The sequence below is a fragment of the Candoia aspera genome, chromosome 1 (assembly GCF_035149785.1).
Source record: "Candoia aspera isolate rCanAsp1 chromosome 1, rCanAsp1.hap2, whole genome shotgun sequence".
NCBI lineage: Eukaryota > Metazoa > Chordata > Lepidosauria > Squamata > Boidae > Candoia > Candoia aspera.
Genome location: NC_086153.1, coordinates 305,722,067 through 305,736,982, shown reverse-complemented (window position 1 = coordinate 305,736,982; position 14,916 = coordinate 305,722,067). Strand labels below are relative to the sequence as shown.

General features: G+C 38.1%; 1 protein-coding gene and 1 long non-coding RNA gene across 2 annotated transcripts in view; one reads left to right on the top strand and one right to left on the bottom strand.

Annotated features, from left to right (window-relative positions):
• Positions 1-14,916, top strand: part of FBLN5 (fibulin 5) — a 56,884-nt gene that overhangs the window by 30,543 nt on the left and 11,425 nt on the right. The window contains exons 5-8 of the mRNA XM_063290233.1: positions 3,009-3,131; positions 7,571-7,687; positions 10,674-10,793; positions 14,132-14,251. Of these exons, the coding sequence (XP_063146303.1) occupies positions 3,009-3,131; positions 7,571-7,687; positions 10,674-10,793; positions 14,132-14,251 (480 nt within the window). The remainder of the gene's footprint in view (positions 1-3,008; positions 3,132-7,570; positions 7,688-10,673; positions 10,794-14,131; positions 14,252-14,916) is intronic.
• Positions 7,126-14,191, bottom strand: LOC134488033 (uncharacterized). Its single transcript, XR_010066925.1, has 3 exons — positions 14,124-14,191; positions 10,269-10,397; positions 7,126-7,288 (listed from the first exon to the last, which is right to left on the bottom strand). It is a non-coding gene; the product is annotated as an uncharacterized LOC134488033 (long non-coding RNA).

The window sequence follows — 14,916 nt, the reverse complement described above, 5'->3', positions numbered from 1 at the left end:
TGTTTCCATTTTCAACAGTATTTGCAAAGGATTAGTGCATTTGGGTTTCTTCGTATAGCTACTGTCTTAGGATCTGAGCATTTAAAGACAAGGTATGCCTGGAGACACAGCCTTAAAACTGCAGTGAATGTTATGCTATAAGGATAGAGATAGGCCAATCATTTCAAGAGCAGCAGGAACAGTTTGTAAATGTTCTCCACTGCATTCAATATATTCTTGGCTATCTAAAACGCCTGGAACAAAAGTTTTAATGACTTAGTGCAAATGTACCATTAGGAATTCACACATTAATGGAAATGCAAAGTGATCACCATTTGGAAAAATCTATTAGCTGGCTTTTCCCCTCATGTCTACTAATGATTAATCCAAGCTTCCTCAGGAAAGATAGTAATACAAATGGAATGAGTCCTGCTGGATCTTATCAAAGGCTCTTATTTGCAGTATAATGTATTTACTACTCTGGAACCTTACAATACCTTGCCATTAATTTTCCTATGTGATTTCCAAGTGTTTAAATTATAGTTGCTCCTCATATGAGCAGACTTTTCTCAAACAGAAGATTGGGTGCAACTACAGCATCATCAAATGTCTTTCTGTAGCTCAGAGAAAATTGCACAGTATTAAGACAGACATGATAACATAAAGCTGACAGTACAGAGAAGCAGTTGTCTAAAAAGAAGGGATTTAATCTATCTTGTTTCTCATATTCTGCCCCATCTGTCTCATGACCAGGGTTCTCAGGGGGCTCGATGTGCAAAAACAAATAAGATTCTAATAAGGAATTAAAGTTACTAAAGGGATGCTTAGTGAGTACAAGAAGCCTGTTTGGGGGAGGGCTACATATAATTAACACTGAAATTGGGCTGTTCTTTTATATTAATGCAGTATTAGCATTGCAAATGATATGTTTCTGGGTCAGAGACACACGGTCATACTTCCTAATTTGGCCCATCAGCCCAATTCTTTATAAAAGACAAGGGTGAAAAAGTGGATAAACCATATTTGGTTATATATTTCAGGGATGTTCCCAGTTCAAGGCCTTGGCAGCAGATTGGTGGGATGCATTAAACTAAGCAATTGAATAGGGAAGTTGTGTTTGCACAATACTCTCTGGTCCATTTACTTTTGCTAAGAGTTTTCCAAAGAACAAAAAGGTGCCAAAGAATGTTCTTGGAACAGTTGTTTGTGTGGCTTCTCTCTCTCTCTCTCTCTCTTGGTTTTGTTTTGTTCGATTTTGTTTGGGTTTTGTATATCTAGCTCCCTATAGCCAATAAGCTTACCCATTACTGTCTTTTGCTACAACAGTTGTGTTTGCTTTTTTCCTATTATATTCTTTATTTCATCTCAGTCACCTGTTCTAATCTGACCTCATGTTACGTATGTGCTAGAGAAGACTGGAGGTGGGTTCAGTTTCTGATGCTATTCTCACTAATACTGCCTTCTTTTCTACTGACAATATTCAGCACTGTCTGTGCCCATAATGCTTTATGCCTTATTATTATTATTATTATTATTATTATTTTATCCTGCCTTTTTTCTATATAACTCAAGATGATGAACATACCTAATACTCCTGTCTCCCATTCTCCCCAGAACAATCCTCTGAGGTGGGTTGGGCTGAGAGAGAGCGACTGGCCCAAAATTATTAATGGCATTTATATCCTGCATTTTACTGTTGTCAGTTGATCTCATGGCTGAAAATAGTGATAATAATAACAACAACAATAATAGCCCAGAATAGTAATAAACCAGTCAAGCCTTAGCATAAAATTGTAACTGAAACAGAAACAGCACAGCTATTCCTCATTTACCAACAATTTGGATAAATAGAGCTGTGTAAGATTGGCACCAAAACTTACAAGTCAGGGAGGGAGTTCCAAGTGGGGCATTATCCCACCTTCACTTATGGTGCTTATCAGACCATCTCCCCCAGTGGTGTCTACCCATCCTGTGAGATCTGGCAGGAAAGGCAGGCTTTGGTTTCCGCCTGTGAGAGAGTGTCACCTGTTTGGACCAGGAGGAGAGCCTTTTCTGCCATGGCTGCCACCCTCTGCAACATCATCCCCCCCACCCAAATTAGGCTTGGCCCGACCACACTGCCCTTTTGCAGGGCACTAAAAACCTGGCTTTGCCATCGAGCCTGGGGCCCTGATAGTATGGGTGAGCCTGTGTCATGGCTAGTTTGAATGGTTGTGAGTTTTCTCGGCTGCTATTTTTATGTTGCTTTTGGTTTTGCTATTTTGGTTGTTTGTCATTGTTTTTATTCTGTTTTAATTGTGAGCCACCCATAGTCATGTATATGAGATGGGCAGCCTATTAATTTTACATCATCATCATCACCATCATCATCTCTGTTGCAACTCTGAAAAAGCAGCAAAATTTCTGTTTTGAAACAGAGACTGCTGGCACTCCATGGAGCTTGCGGTTTGGCCTTTTCCCCACTGATGGGGATTCGCCCTATGCTCGACCTCATTAGCTCTCCCTTTCCTTTGCAAAACCGCAGCACCACCCAGTCCACACACTGGGTTTCCTAAATAATGCCGAAGAATTACTTTGCTGCAGCTATCACTGTGCCTTGGGTTTTCCTCCCAATAAAATCAACGGCAGTGAAGCAAGGACAGAGACAGGATGCTGGATGCTGAGTTGGTATGTATTCAGAAACGTTATTTTCCAGGAATGGGACCAGTAGGTGTAACATAAGAAACTAGAAACACCCCCTGACATTGAATCAACTTGATAAGAGACAGAGTATCTGGCGGGTGGAGATGTTTCTTCTGTACTGCCAATTATTTTGATCCATTCAGATCTTAGCACAGAGTGAATTATATTTCCAATGCCTCGGAGGCATTCTTAAAGCAACTCCAACCGTATTTTTGGCATTCCTCTTGATTTATTTTGTGACATGAATCTTTTTATGCTGTATCATAGGAATGGGACCCAGAACTTAAAATAAATGCTGCTTTCCTTCTGAATAATCAAGTAATCCTTAATTATTCCCTGCATTGCAGATATCGATGAATGTGCAACTGAATCACATCAGTGCAACCCTACCCAAATCTGCATCAACACTGAAGGAGGATATACTTGTTCCTGCACTGAAGGATACTGGCTTTTAGAAGGCCAGTGCTTAGGTAGGTTATCACGGGATGAGCTACTTTCTTGGAAACTGCTGTTCAGAATTTCTACGTGATGCCCAGAAGAAAAACCTGTGACCGTCCCCCTCCAAACTTCTGTGAAAGGGTAATGAGGACAGTATGGGAAAAAGAAGGAGGAACTTTAGTTTACAAGTGGGGTTGAGAAAAATAGCTTATGATTCCCTTTCAATACAGGTAGTCCTTGTTTAGCAGGTACAATTGGGACTGGCAACTCAGTCGTTAAGCAAAGTGGTTGCTAAGTGAAACTGTGACTGGGCTTATGGTCTTACTTCAGCTTTCCTTTGCTTTACAGACCTGCGAAGGTCATAAATGTGAGGATTGGTTGTGAAGTTACTTTTTTATCACTGTCATAACTGTGAAGGGTTGCTAAATGAGGCAGTTGCTAAACAAGGACTACCTGTAATTACTTGAGAACTACCATTTTTGAGAGTATTTCTTTTTTCTATTACTACTGAATGTCCCTCTCCAGATTCTGTCCTTACCCCAAGAGGCATAAATGGCATCAATAGACTGACCCATTTTCACCTTCTGATTCGGGTTGAGTGAGAGCAGAAAACATTCCCTTTACTTGCATTTGCTCACACAATACCAGCACAGAGCCAAGTTATGCTGTTACATTGGCAAATAGCACTATCACATTCATGACATGTTTATCAGTTGGTGAGATCATGAATTCCAACTATCGGAATTCATATTTTTTAAAACATTACATGAAAGGGCATGAAATTTGGGTGAACTTTTAAGGGCCCCTGAAAACACGTGAGCTGGGTCAATCATTATCAAAGGAATAAACTAGCTGAAACACTAGGAAAGTTCTATAATGGATTCTTTGCTTTGAATGCATTGCTTTTGTTGGCTATGATTGGTTTTTCCAGCCTTTCAGGTCTGCTTTGAACTTTTGCAGTGGTCTCAGTTCCAGCTGATTTCATCAGATGGTGAAATACATTAGTACACTCTAACAACCTTACTGGGAGCAGCAGATATCTGGCTTCTCTCCCTCCAGAACAATCTCCTGCCACATCCATCTGCTCATCATATAGTCGTGATGACCTGACTATGTATATGAATGAAAGAACAGGGGAAAAGTTTCTTTTCATTCTTTTTTCTTTTGCATCATGCTGTTAAATTGCAAGCCACTGTGCTTATCTCGATTCTATTCTTTCCACAGAATGTAACAACATCTTTAGAATACTTCTCTTTTATTATTTTATTTTATATTGGTGCTAAATCTAGGTGCTTTTAACCAAGCATTTCACTGAACCTAATAGTGGCCAGTTACCCTGCTCCACCGATAGTTGGATGTGGGTTCCTATTTGCAAAATTGGGCACCAGGGATAAACTAAATATAGTATATCACTCACTTTGCCATCCAGGAGCATCCCTATCCAAGGTACTCAACCTCATTTCATGTATATGGGATTTCAACTTGTCTAGGGGATGGGTTCAGGATTCGCTTGGCTTTTCATGGCTTCATGATAACTATGGGTTAATTCCAAATCATCATGGGCTCAGCATACATGGGGAGTCAGTCTTGGGCTCCAGCTTTCACTCTGGAGCAGTGAGAATGTGATCTGGAGATGGAGAACATTACCATCAGTTTTTTGTCATATTGATTACTTTGTGGTCACCATTAGGCTAATCGGCATCATCAGTCTCTGCAGAGGGAAAGTAAGAATCAAGAGGGCCTGCCCCTAACTGCCTTATGGATCCTTTCCCAACAATCAATCAAGCAGTTCAGTTAGATGCCGAGTCAATCTCTAGAATACGGAGGAGGCAAAAGCACTTCAATTATTTATTACTTATTAGATGTTTATTCCACCTTTACTTTCTGTCAGCTCAAGGCAGCATACATATCTAATGTTCCTCCTTCCTATTTTCCCCACAAAAACAACCATGTGAAGTGGGTTGGGCTGAGAGAGAGTGACTGGTCCAAATTCACATGATCGGCATGAGTTGGACCCTGGCTGAACAGAATCCAGTGAGATAATGATCTAGGATTTGTTTGATCTAAAAAGAATTGAAGAGTAAGATGAGGTCTTCCACTTGTGTGCTTGATCCTTGCCCTTCCTGGCTTCTGCAAAGTGCCAGTGAGAAAATGAAAGCCTGGATGTAGGAGGTAGTGAGCACCTCTTAGAGGAAGGAGATGGTACTGAAAGCCTTTAAAGGGGTGGTTGTGCAGCTTCTCCTTAACTCAACAACCCTTGATCCTATCATTTATGACAACTATTGGCCAGTCTCCAACCATTCCCTTTTAGGGAAGATTGAGAAGCTGATGGAACAATACTTACAGAGGGCTTTGGCTAAACTGGAGTATCTGGACTCCTTCCAGTCCAGGTTGAAGCCTGGACATGGAGTGGAAACTGCGTTGTTTGCTCTTGTAAATGACTTGCAGCAGAGCATTCCTCTTTGAGCTGCTTTATCCCTCAGTGGCATTCAGTACCACCAATCATGATATCCTTTTGGGCTGTTTGCAAGAGCTGGAAGGTGGGCACTGGTTTGTAGTGGTTTTGCTCCTTCCTGAGTGTATAGTTTCCATCAGTGTTATTGGAGCAAAAAGTTGGGCCTTTGGACATTTCAATCTGGAGTGCCTCAAAACATGACCCTCTCCTGTCCTTTTCAATCTTTCTGGCTGTAGTTCCTCCAAATGCATCTGCTTTTTAAAAATTTCTGAAATTATCTTATAAAGCAAGATAAAATATTTCAGCAGATAACTGATAGGATGCCAAAAGTCAATCCTGCTTGTTCACTGGAATTTTAATTTTATTAATTTTTCTGTAAACGTTGTAAGCAGATAAGCCTGAAAAAGTGAATGTTCATGCACTAACATAGGTATCCGTGTGTTTTGATATTTGTAAAAGTTCAAACATAAACTAAAACAGGTAATCAAAGAAGAATTAAAGTATGGGAGTCTACCTTTGAAAAGTTCTTCAAAAGTGATTTGAAGTAGATCCTGCTTTGAAAGATGCATGATGTACTTGAGCATGGTGCCTTGGGCTATAATAAAACATATTTTAACTGAATGTATAACATATGTTATCGACTGCTATGGATTTGTGTTTCTCCAGCTTTTTAAAACTGACCACATTCTTTACATGTGTCTGATACAACTGGAGTAGGCACAGGGCTACAGTTGCCTTCCTCTTCCCATTTTCATTTTCCAGCCTTTGAAATGAGGCTAATTCAACATTCTATCTACTGTATCACCATTCCCTTGCTCTTTGCTAATTGGTGACCCCTTGGGCTATCTGGATGACTAAGCACACACTCTTACATCCATCCTTTTATAGTTGGAAGAACAAAAGTTGACAGTGTATTAGGGACCCCCTTCAGAAGGCTAATCACTTCTGCATTTCTGCTCTATATGTCAACTCATTTTTTTATTCTGTGAATGAGCTCAGATAGCAAAGATATTAACTATGTTAAAAAAATAGACACTTTCAGGAAAAGTGCACCAGAGGACAACTACCAACCCCTCAGCTGTTACCCCAAATGATCTGTTAGTTCCTTCCTTCCTGATTCTTGAATATTTGCCAACAGCATTGTGACAATTTGTGACCACTAGAGAATTTGTGGACTAAATTTGTGCTAAGTAATTCATGGTTGCCTGGGTTTACATATTGAACTAAGCCATGCTTTACAAACCACAGATGTTGGATTAGCACAACCACCAAATGTTGTGTGTTGTGTGAACTCCACCAGAGTGGACTGAATTATCTAAGGCAGCCATCCCCTAGCTAATGTGCTAGACTCCAACTCCCAAAATGTCCTGTCTGCAACCTGCCAGTTCATGGACATGATTAGAAATGGCTTCTCCTAGATAGCTTTGAGGCTATTCAGGCATTTCATGGATCCTTTCCTCAGAAGGACCTCAGTAGAATGAAAATAACTGCCCACCATTTTCGTTCCCCCATTGTGTCTGCGTCTCAGCCTTCTGTGTGACATAAAGTAAGATTCAACTGCCAACCAGGCAGTTCATTTCTCAGCTGAGCTGTGTCATGCATATCAGAAGCTCAAATTTTGCTCATCACCAGTCAAACCTCCTCACAGAAGATTTGCAATAGCTGCAAAAAATGATCTGTGCTTCGGTGAACATGTCAGACAGATTGATCCCTGCTTGCATGTCATGAATTAGGCTGAAAGCAAAAAAAGTGCACTTGTAAAGAAGGTCTTGATGTCAGCTACCCTCAGTAAACTGCTCAGTAGATTTTAAGTGAAAGGAGATTGAAGTATTTGATGAAACAAAATTGTGAATACAATTTGATAGCCTGAACAACACAATAACGTAATTAGTTAAGATCTGTTAACTAATATTGTTAGGAAATATTGGATGTGAATGGCTATGAGCATTAATATTCCTATTTTTTTCCCCATGGTGGCAAATGCAAGTTTCACTTCTAATTCAACTGTTTTACTAGATATAGATGAATGTCGCTATGGATACTGTCATCAGCTATGTGCCAATGTACCTGGCTCCTATTCCTGTACCTGCAACCCAGGATTTGTCTTGAATGAAGATGGAAGATCATGTCAAGGTATTGTGTAGAGGAGGGAAGGATGAGAGAAAGAAGGATTCCAATTCCCAGACCAGGAATTTCAACATTCATGTAACACTATGAACATATTTATCCCAGTAACTTTATACTATTTTCCATATTGAAAATAATACGTCAGCAGAGTAAAGTAACTATTCTATAGTTAACTATATTAATACAGGATCATTAAAACTTGAACAATTAAATGCATTAAACCACAACATTTATGCATATATTCACACTTTCAGGCTGGGAAGGCCTGGATGAAATGTCAAATGTTTAATGGGCACTATAAGCCACTCAAATGCTGTATTTTCTCTAACTTCATTACTGCCACTCTAAATATATACTGAGGTCTATGTGTTCTACATTTATTCTTTAGCTCTGCTTTTTCCTTTTAGAAAACAAAAACTTCTACACCAGTAAAAATTGGATTCTGTATATAAAATGGTTATTTGGCAAATTCCCATCGATTCAATTGGAAAAGTGGGCCATTGGTTATAAGCACTAAGAGGGAACAATTATTGGTAGAATCCCATTTTATGTCTTGAGTCATAGAAGAGTTTTTCAAGGGAATGAATTAAAGATAGAATCTTAAAGATAGACAAATTCATATTGCAAACTAGATAATGTTATGAACTTTGGCAACTAATAAATATATGGAAATTAGAAGGAAAGAATTATATGTGAGACTTCTCCTTTCCCAGCTGTTGATCACAGGAATTCTGCTCATAAATGTAGATCACTTCCTGTTTTGATGAGTTGTAGTAGGCTAGGAGCTGCTATTTCAGTGACTTACATTTCTTGGTACAATAGTATTGTAAGGAATTCTGAATACTGTACAAACATCTTTAAAAATATAAATAGGTATAGAGGACTTACCAAGGCCTCAAGATCCAATAGCTTTACATGTACATCATGTGTTGATCACAAGTATACCAGCATGCATATACTAACACAGGCTTGTGAGATTTTTCTAACTGTTGCTCACCCACTTTTGGACATTTAAAGTAATTCTCTAGATGAATTTTGCAACATGTGCAAAATAACATGTGTTATTCAAGTGTGGTACAGTTACAGAATGCCTCCTTTTCAAATCTAAGCATCTGCAGAGGTTTTTTTTAAGCCTTTGGGGAAGAATAAAATTCTTTGCGCTAGTTCCTCAGTTGCAAAACTGTCAGTTGTCTGATCCTTAAGGTGAAAAACATCTAGATAAAATTGAAAATGATCCCAAGGGTTACATCTACAGTGGGTGGCAGTCACTGGCCTCATGCATTTTTCCTTTTGTTTTCTCCTGCTGCATTTGGTCAGGTTTTGTTATGATTAAACAGTTGGAGCCTTAAAATTAATAGATAAACAAGGAAACATCTGCAAAATACATTAAGTCTGGAGAAATAAATCAGAATAATGCCTACTCATTATAAAGTAGAGTTCTGCAAGGAAGGCTTGAGTGACTTGTACACTATTTTCTCCTAATATTTTGGCAAAAGTGTAATTTGTTCATCTCCCATGAACTCTGCAACATTTCTTAGAAACCATGAGCTCTGCTATGCGCTATTGTTTACTCTGTGACATCTTAGGAAAGGAGCACCAAACATGCAGCATATGTATGCACACAGTAGGTGCTATATTCAGTCCAGGCATCTTCAGTTTAAAAGCTGTCAGATATTAGGTATTGTGAAAAACTTCTGCTTTTGACTATAAAGCTTCTCTGCCAATCTGAACAGGTATCTCTGAATGGAATGAAAGTATAGTCTGATCAGATATAAGCTGACTTCCTAATTTTTGTATTGGATCAGCTCTTGTACAGTTGCAGACAGAAAGCTGAGAATATGTATTATGACCCTCAATTTCAGGAGTGAGAAGAAGGAAACTTTTGCTGCGCTGACCCATATAGTAAAATATATTGAACATGCCCTACTTGGCCTAGAAATTTTTATGTGCTGACCTACTCTACCTTGTTGGAACAAGGACTCTCTGACTGGTCTGCGTTCTCCTCTGGGTCCAGTGCTGCATACTGTAGTAGCTCCTGCTCTGGGACAACTTCTAAGAGCCTGTATTATAGTTAAAACCATACAAATGGGTGATTTATTGTACTTGGGGCAATATAATGCCCTCGTATTCATTCATGTTTCAGTGCTTGCACTAGTTTCCAATGTTCGTTAGGCAATGATTCAGGTTGTTAATTTTGCGAACCTTATGCCCAAATAGATTGGAAATATTTCCTTTTTCCCCAAATCTATATTCACCCTAAACTGACTTCTTGAAATATGTTTGTCCACACATGGGAGAAGCTAAAAGGGCACCACCTCTTAGGAAGGGACGGTATGCAATTATGTGTCAGATTGTAATCATGATATTCCACCTAAGTGCAAAGCCCTGTCAGGAGCACATGGGGGTCAGAACATTTGAATGCAATATGAAAGCTGATATTATACTGGCATTTTATATTTCATTTTAAATATTTTATATTTATTTCTATTGGAGTTAGTTTAGTTTGTTATTATGGTTGGAAAGTCAACATCCAGAATATTGGAAACCAACCACATGGAATAAAACTTCTATATAAACTAGAACCTACATGGGGATATAAACCTTTATCAAAAGTTGGCTACTTTTGATTAAAGTTGGTTAAATTTTGCTAACCAACAGGTGATATAGAAGGCAACCAATGGTGTAAAACTTTGCTACAGTGCTGGAGATACTCAACCTGTGAACTGATAGGAGATAAGAAACAGAAATTCAGATCCCCTGCATGGAGATTGGAGTACTGTATGCAGTTACCTTGGAATAGAGCAAAACAGAAATATAGATAACTAGGATCCCATGAGTTTGAGGGTGGGAAGTAGTTATATTCTTATTATTTCAAACATCTAAGAATAAGTTTTGACTGCAGTATTTATTGCAGAAAAAATGTTTCAAAGCTGTAAATATTAATTAAACCTTGAGAAAGATAATTAATTTTCTAAGAACTGGCTATCCACAGATGTGAATGAATGTACAACTAACAACCCTTGTGTACAAAACTGTATCAACACCTATGGCTCATTCCTTTGTCGTTGTGACCCTGGGTATGAGTTGGAGACTGATGGCATTAGTTGTACCGGTAAGTAGAAATTATTGCTGAGTATTTATTAATTCATTTATCAAATTTGTCACCACCCATCTCCTCTGACCGGAGGGACTAGCTTGACTTTGGGAGGAAAATAAACTTTTTGGGAGAAAATAAACATAATGTTTTCTGATTGTCATAACACTGAAGATAGGAATTCTGAAACTGGGAGGTAAATAAGAAAATTAATTCTGACAATATTTAGACTATTCTTGCAATAATTAGGAAACAATTAGCAACTTGATCGGGGGCATATAGTCAATGTTCAAAAAATTTCAGATAATACCATTTTCCACAGTACAGTATGATCTAATGCTAGAGAAAGGAAACCAAACTTTGGAGAAGGATGCATTCTGAAAAAAATATGTTGAGAATTGAGTCAAATGGAAAATGTATCTGTACAGTATCTAAAGTTATAGTGGGCAATTTGATATAGTGGTTAAAGACACCGGGCTTGAAACTGGAAGTGAGTTCTAATCCTGCTATAAGCACAAAACCAGCTGGGTGACCTTGGGCCGGTCATTTTCTCTTAGCCCTAGGAAGAAGGCAAGGGCAAACCACTTCTGAAAAACATTGCCAAGAAAACTGCAGGGATTTGTCTATGTAGCTGTCAGAAGTCAAGATTGATTTGAAGACACACACACAAAGTAATTGTAAGGATGAACAAAGAGCATATTTTTCTTCAATTCTAAACATAACTGTATTTAGTTCTAAACATATTTCAGTTCTAAATATAACTTAGAATGGGTCAGAAGCTCCCCTCTGTAGGAAAAGTCTGTATGTGTAAAAATACAATTGAAAGTGTTCCTGCTGGTGATTAGCACTGAACAATTCCTTCCTATAAACAGGGCATTCTGGGAACAGAGATGGACAAATAAAGCTGACCTTGGATCTGTTGCATCCAAAGCCACCCATCCACCAGGGCCCATCCAGAACTGGGCTTCTCCTCTACATCAGCATCTTGATTTAGTTAACTCTGTCCTTCATGGAATCAAAATTGGGGGAAAATGAGAAAAACTTTCAAGAAAAAAGGGAGGTCCACCTCCCATAATCTCCTTCTCTGGTTGGCATAAGCCACAATTCTTTTGGATTTTCATTCTCAATTATGATTTGTATTTCACATTTTTGACTTCATGGTTTACAGGTTTGTCTCCAACAAGTGTGTGCATTTGGCAATCAGATAACATTCCACATACCTGATGAAGTGGATTCTAATTCATAAAAGCCTAAGCTGTAATAAATACATTAATCTTATGGGTGCCACAATGCTATTACTTTTGTGGTAACCATCTGAATAGATACCTCTCAAGTAAAATTTATAAACCTGCTAAATGTTCAATGAAACAATACTTGTAAATGATAACATTTGATTTAAATCTCCCTGGCCGTGTGATAGCAATATAGTTATGAAAATGTATACATTTGCATCTGAAACTTTATTCAAGTTACTTTACTTAGAAGTAAGTCCATTCCTTCAATAGATTATACTCTCAAAAAATATGCCCAGGATTATAGCCGTATGTATTTTGTTGCATTGGTGGTACACGACAGCATCAGCTACACTTTGCTTGGTCTTCAGCAGCGAAACTGAAAAGCAAAAACTCACATTCTTGCCACAAACCTTCTGAAAATGACCACTGAAATTAATCACTGGAGTCAATTAATTCAAGCCCACACTAGCAGCAAGAATTATGTAACTGTAACTGATGAGTTGTATTTTTTTGGCTTTCGCATGAAGCATTTGGTTTAGATTGAAAATGATATTCTGAAAAGTCCCTTGTGCCTATTTACATGAGAATATCTACTCACGTAGTGCAAAAAAATAAGTATCTGAAGGAAAATTCTCTTTCTTCCAGTTTACTATAAGCATCTGTTAATTTTGTCTCTGGAAGCATCGAGAGCGTGTGTACAAAGTTGTAATTTTAGACCATTTCAAAAGGACTAAGACTCAGCCCTAGAGAAGGACATCTGACTTCTCTTCATCCTCCTACATTAGAAGTTTCTCTATAATGTTGTGCTGGATCAAGAATTAGCACAACTCATCCTAAACACTTATTTTTGGCACATCACCCCAGGATGAAGCCACTTATAAGTCTTCTTGTTTGGGCAAAAAATGAATATACACTTACACATACATGTACTCGTACACATTCCTTTTTCCAGAATCTGATTTCATTAGATATACAGTCCAAGGATTACGTCTACGTCTATGTGCCAAACCAAAAGGCCCATATTATTTTTGATTAAAAAATAATATAGGCCTTGCCCACAGGTTTAAAACAGTTTTCCTTTACTTGACACCATTAAATGTCTTTGCTTTTGCCCAAACTCATTTCCATTCATAAATTTAGGAATACTGGCACATATAAATGCCGTTCTCTCTCAGACCTACAGTGGGAAGTAAAACCAAATCTGCCTACCAAACTGCATTGGAATAGTGTGGTTGGTTATGGTCCCTAAGGGAATTGATTCAGGCTGACAATGATATCATTATATATATGCATTTCTTAAAAGGTTTCTATATTTTTTAATCTAGAACAACAGGGATTAATTATTGAAAAAGGGATTCTAACATTTTTTTGGCTAGAATATCTTCAGACTGGCATCCTTCAGGCTGGAGGGTTTGTTTTTCTTTATTACCAGAAAATAAATTTCTGCTACTCAGATTTAATTCCAGGAGCCCAAAGAAGAAAGAAAATGCACTTGACTGTCTTAATTTCCTCCGCCCTATTGTTGTCAAAAGATATTAGTTGCTTAAACTGTTACTGTCTTTTTCTCAGTTGAATTATGCATTAAATGGCTTTGGTCCTATACGCCTCTTCTCCCCAAATGTATCAAATAACACATATTTGCATCTGGATTCCATCAAACTTGGTGAGGATTGCATAATCATCACAACATTGTGAAATCCTTTACTTGAGTAGCCCTTCACAGACCCTACATTGAATTATTTATGTTCATAAGTTTTTTGTGCCTTTCCCAACCTGCTGTCCTCCAGATGTGCTGAAACTTAAGTTCCAAGAATTGCCAGTCAGCATGGGCACATGAGGAGGGTACCAGGTTATGGCAGGCTGTTTTACAGAATAATTTATACAAATTAGAATCCCTCTTCCAGGAGAGAGAGTTTTAGAAACTATATGAGTCACAAGTACAAGGTATTAGTATACAAAACATGAACAGTTCATGTGTGAATCTATTCTGTAAGTAGAGCAGAGAAAAACAATTAGGAAGATTAAAACCACTATTTCAGGAAATTACACTGTATAATGAGGAACATGATGTGCAATTCTATTAAGAATGAGCAAACTTTTTTCATATTCTTACATTTGCAGATATGGATGAATGCAGCTTCTCAGAATTTCTCTGTCAGCATGAATGTGTTAATCAGCCAGGTAGTTACTACTGTTTCTGCCCTGCTGGTTACGTTCTTCTTGAGGACACTCGGTGCCAGGGTAAGAATATTCCATAAGTTTTTTCTTTTAAATAGAATTAGAGAGCAAACAAGCCAGTAGTCACTCTTCTGGACAGGACAGTAGTAGTAGTAGTAATGCATAAGAGAATTAGTTTTTGCAAACTCTACTACAAAAAGACAGTGTTGAGCGCTATTACACAGTATTGCTGAAGCATAACTGAGCTGTGTTTTCAAAGTTAATGGCTTTTCTGGCCTAACCAACTATTTTCTAGAGCAGCTAAAGGTCACCTGATGGGTCCTGTGATACTTTACTACAGCTATTGTATTTTGTATATTGTATCATATTTTCCAGTGGGGAAGGCTTAATACAGAAAGCTGATTCTATACTAACTGTATTCTTATTTACTAGCTTTGAATAGCAGAGAACTTTTAAAAATACTCGGCCAAGTCTTTTATGGCTGCAAAACTTTTCTTTATGCATCTGTGAGTACTTCCCTCTGGTGAGCACATTTCAAAAGAACTGTTGGTTGACTTACTTGGCAGAACTAAGCTTTTATAATAGAGCTTCCTTTTCAGTAAGTTCCTTACCCATTTTTGCTTGTTTACTGGGTTTAATATGGTTATAAATATAAGACTAATCAGTAGATAGCCTTCATGTGGGTATACCAGTAGTTCCTAAATTTTCTATTTCTTATTTAGGAAGAG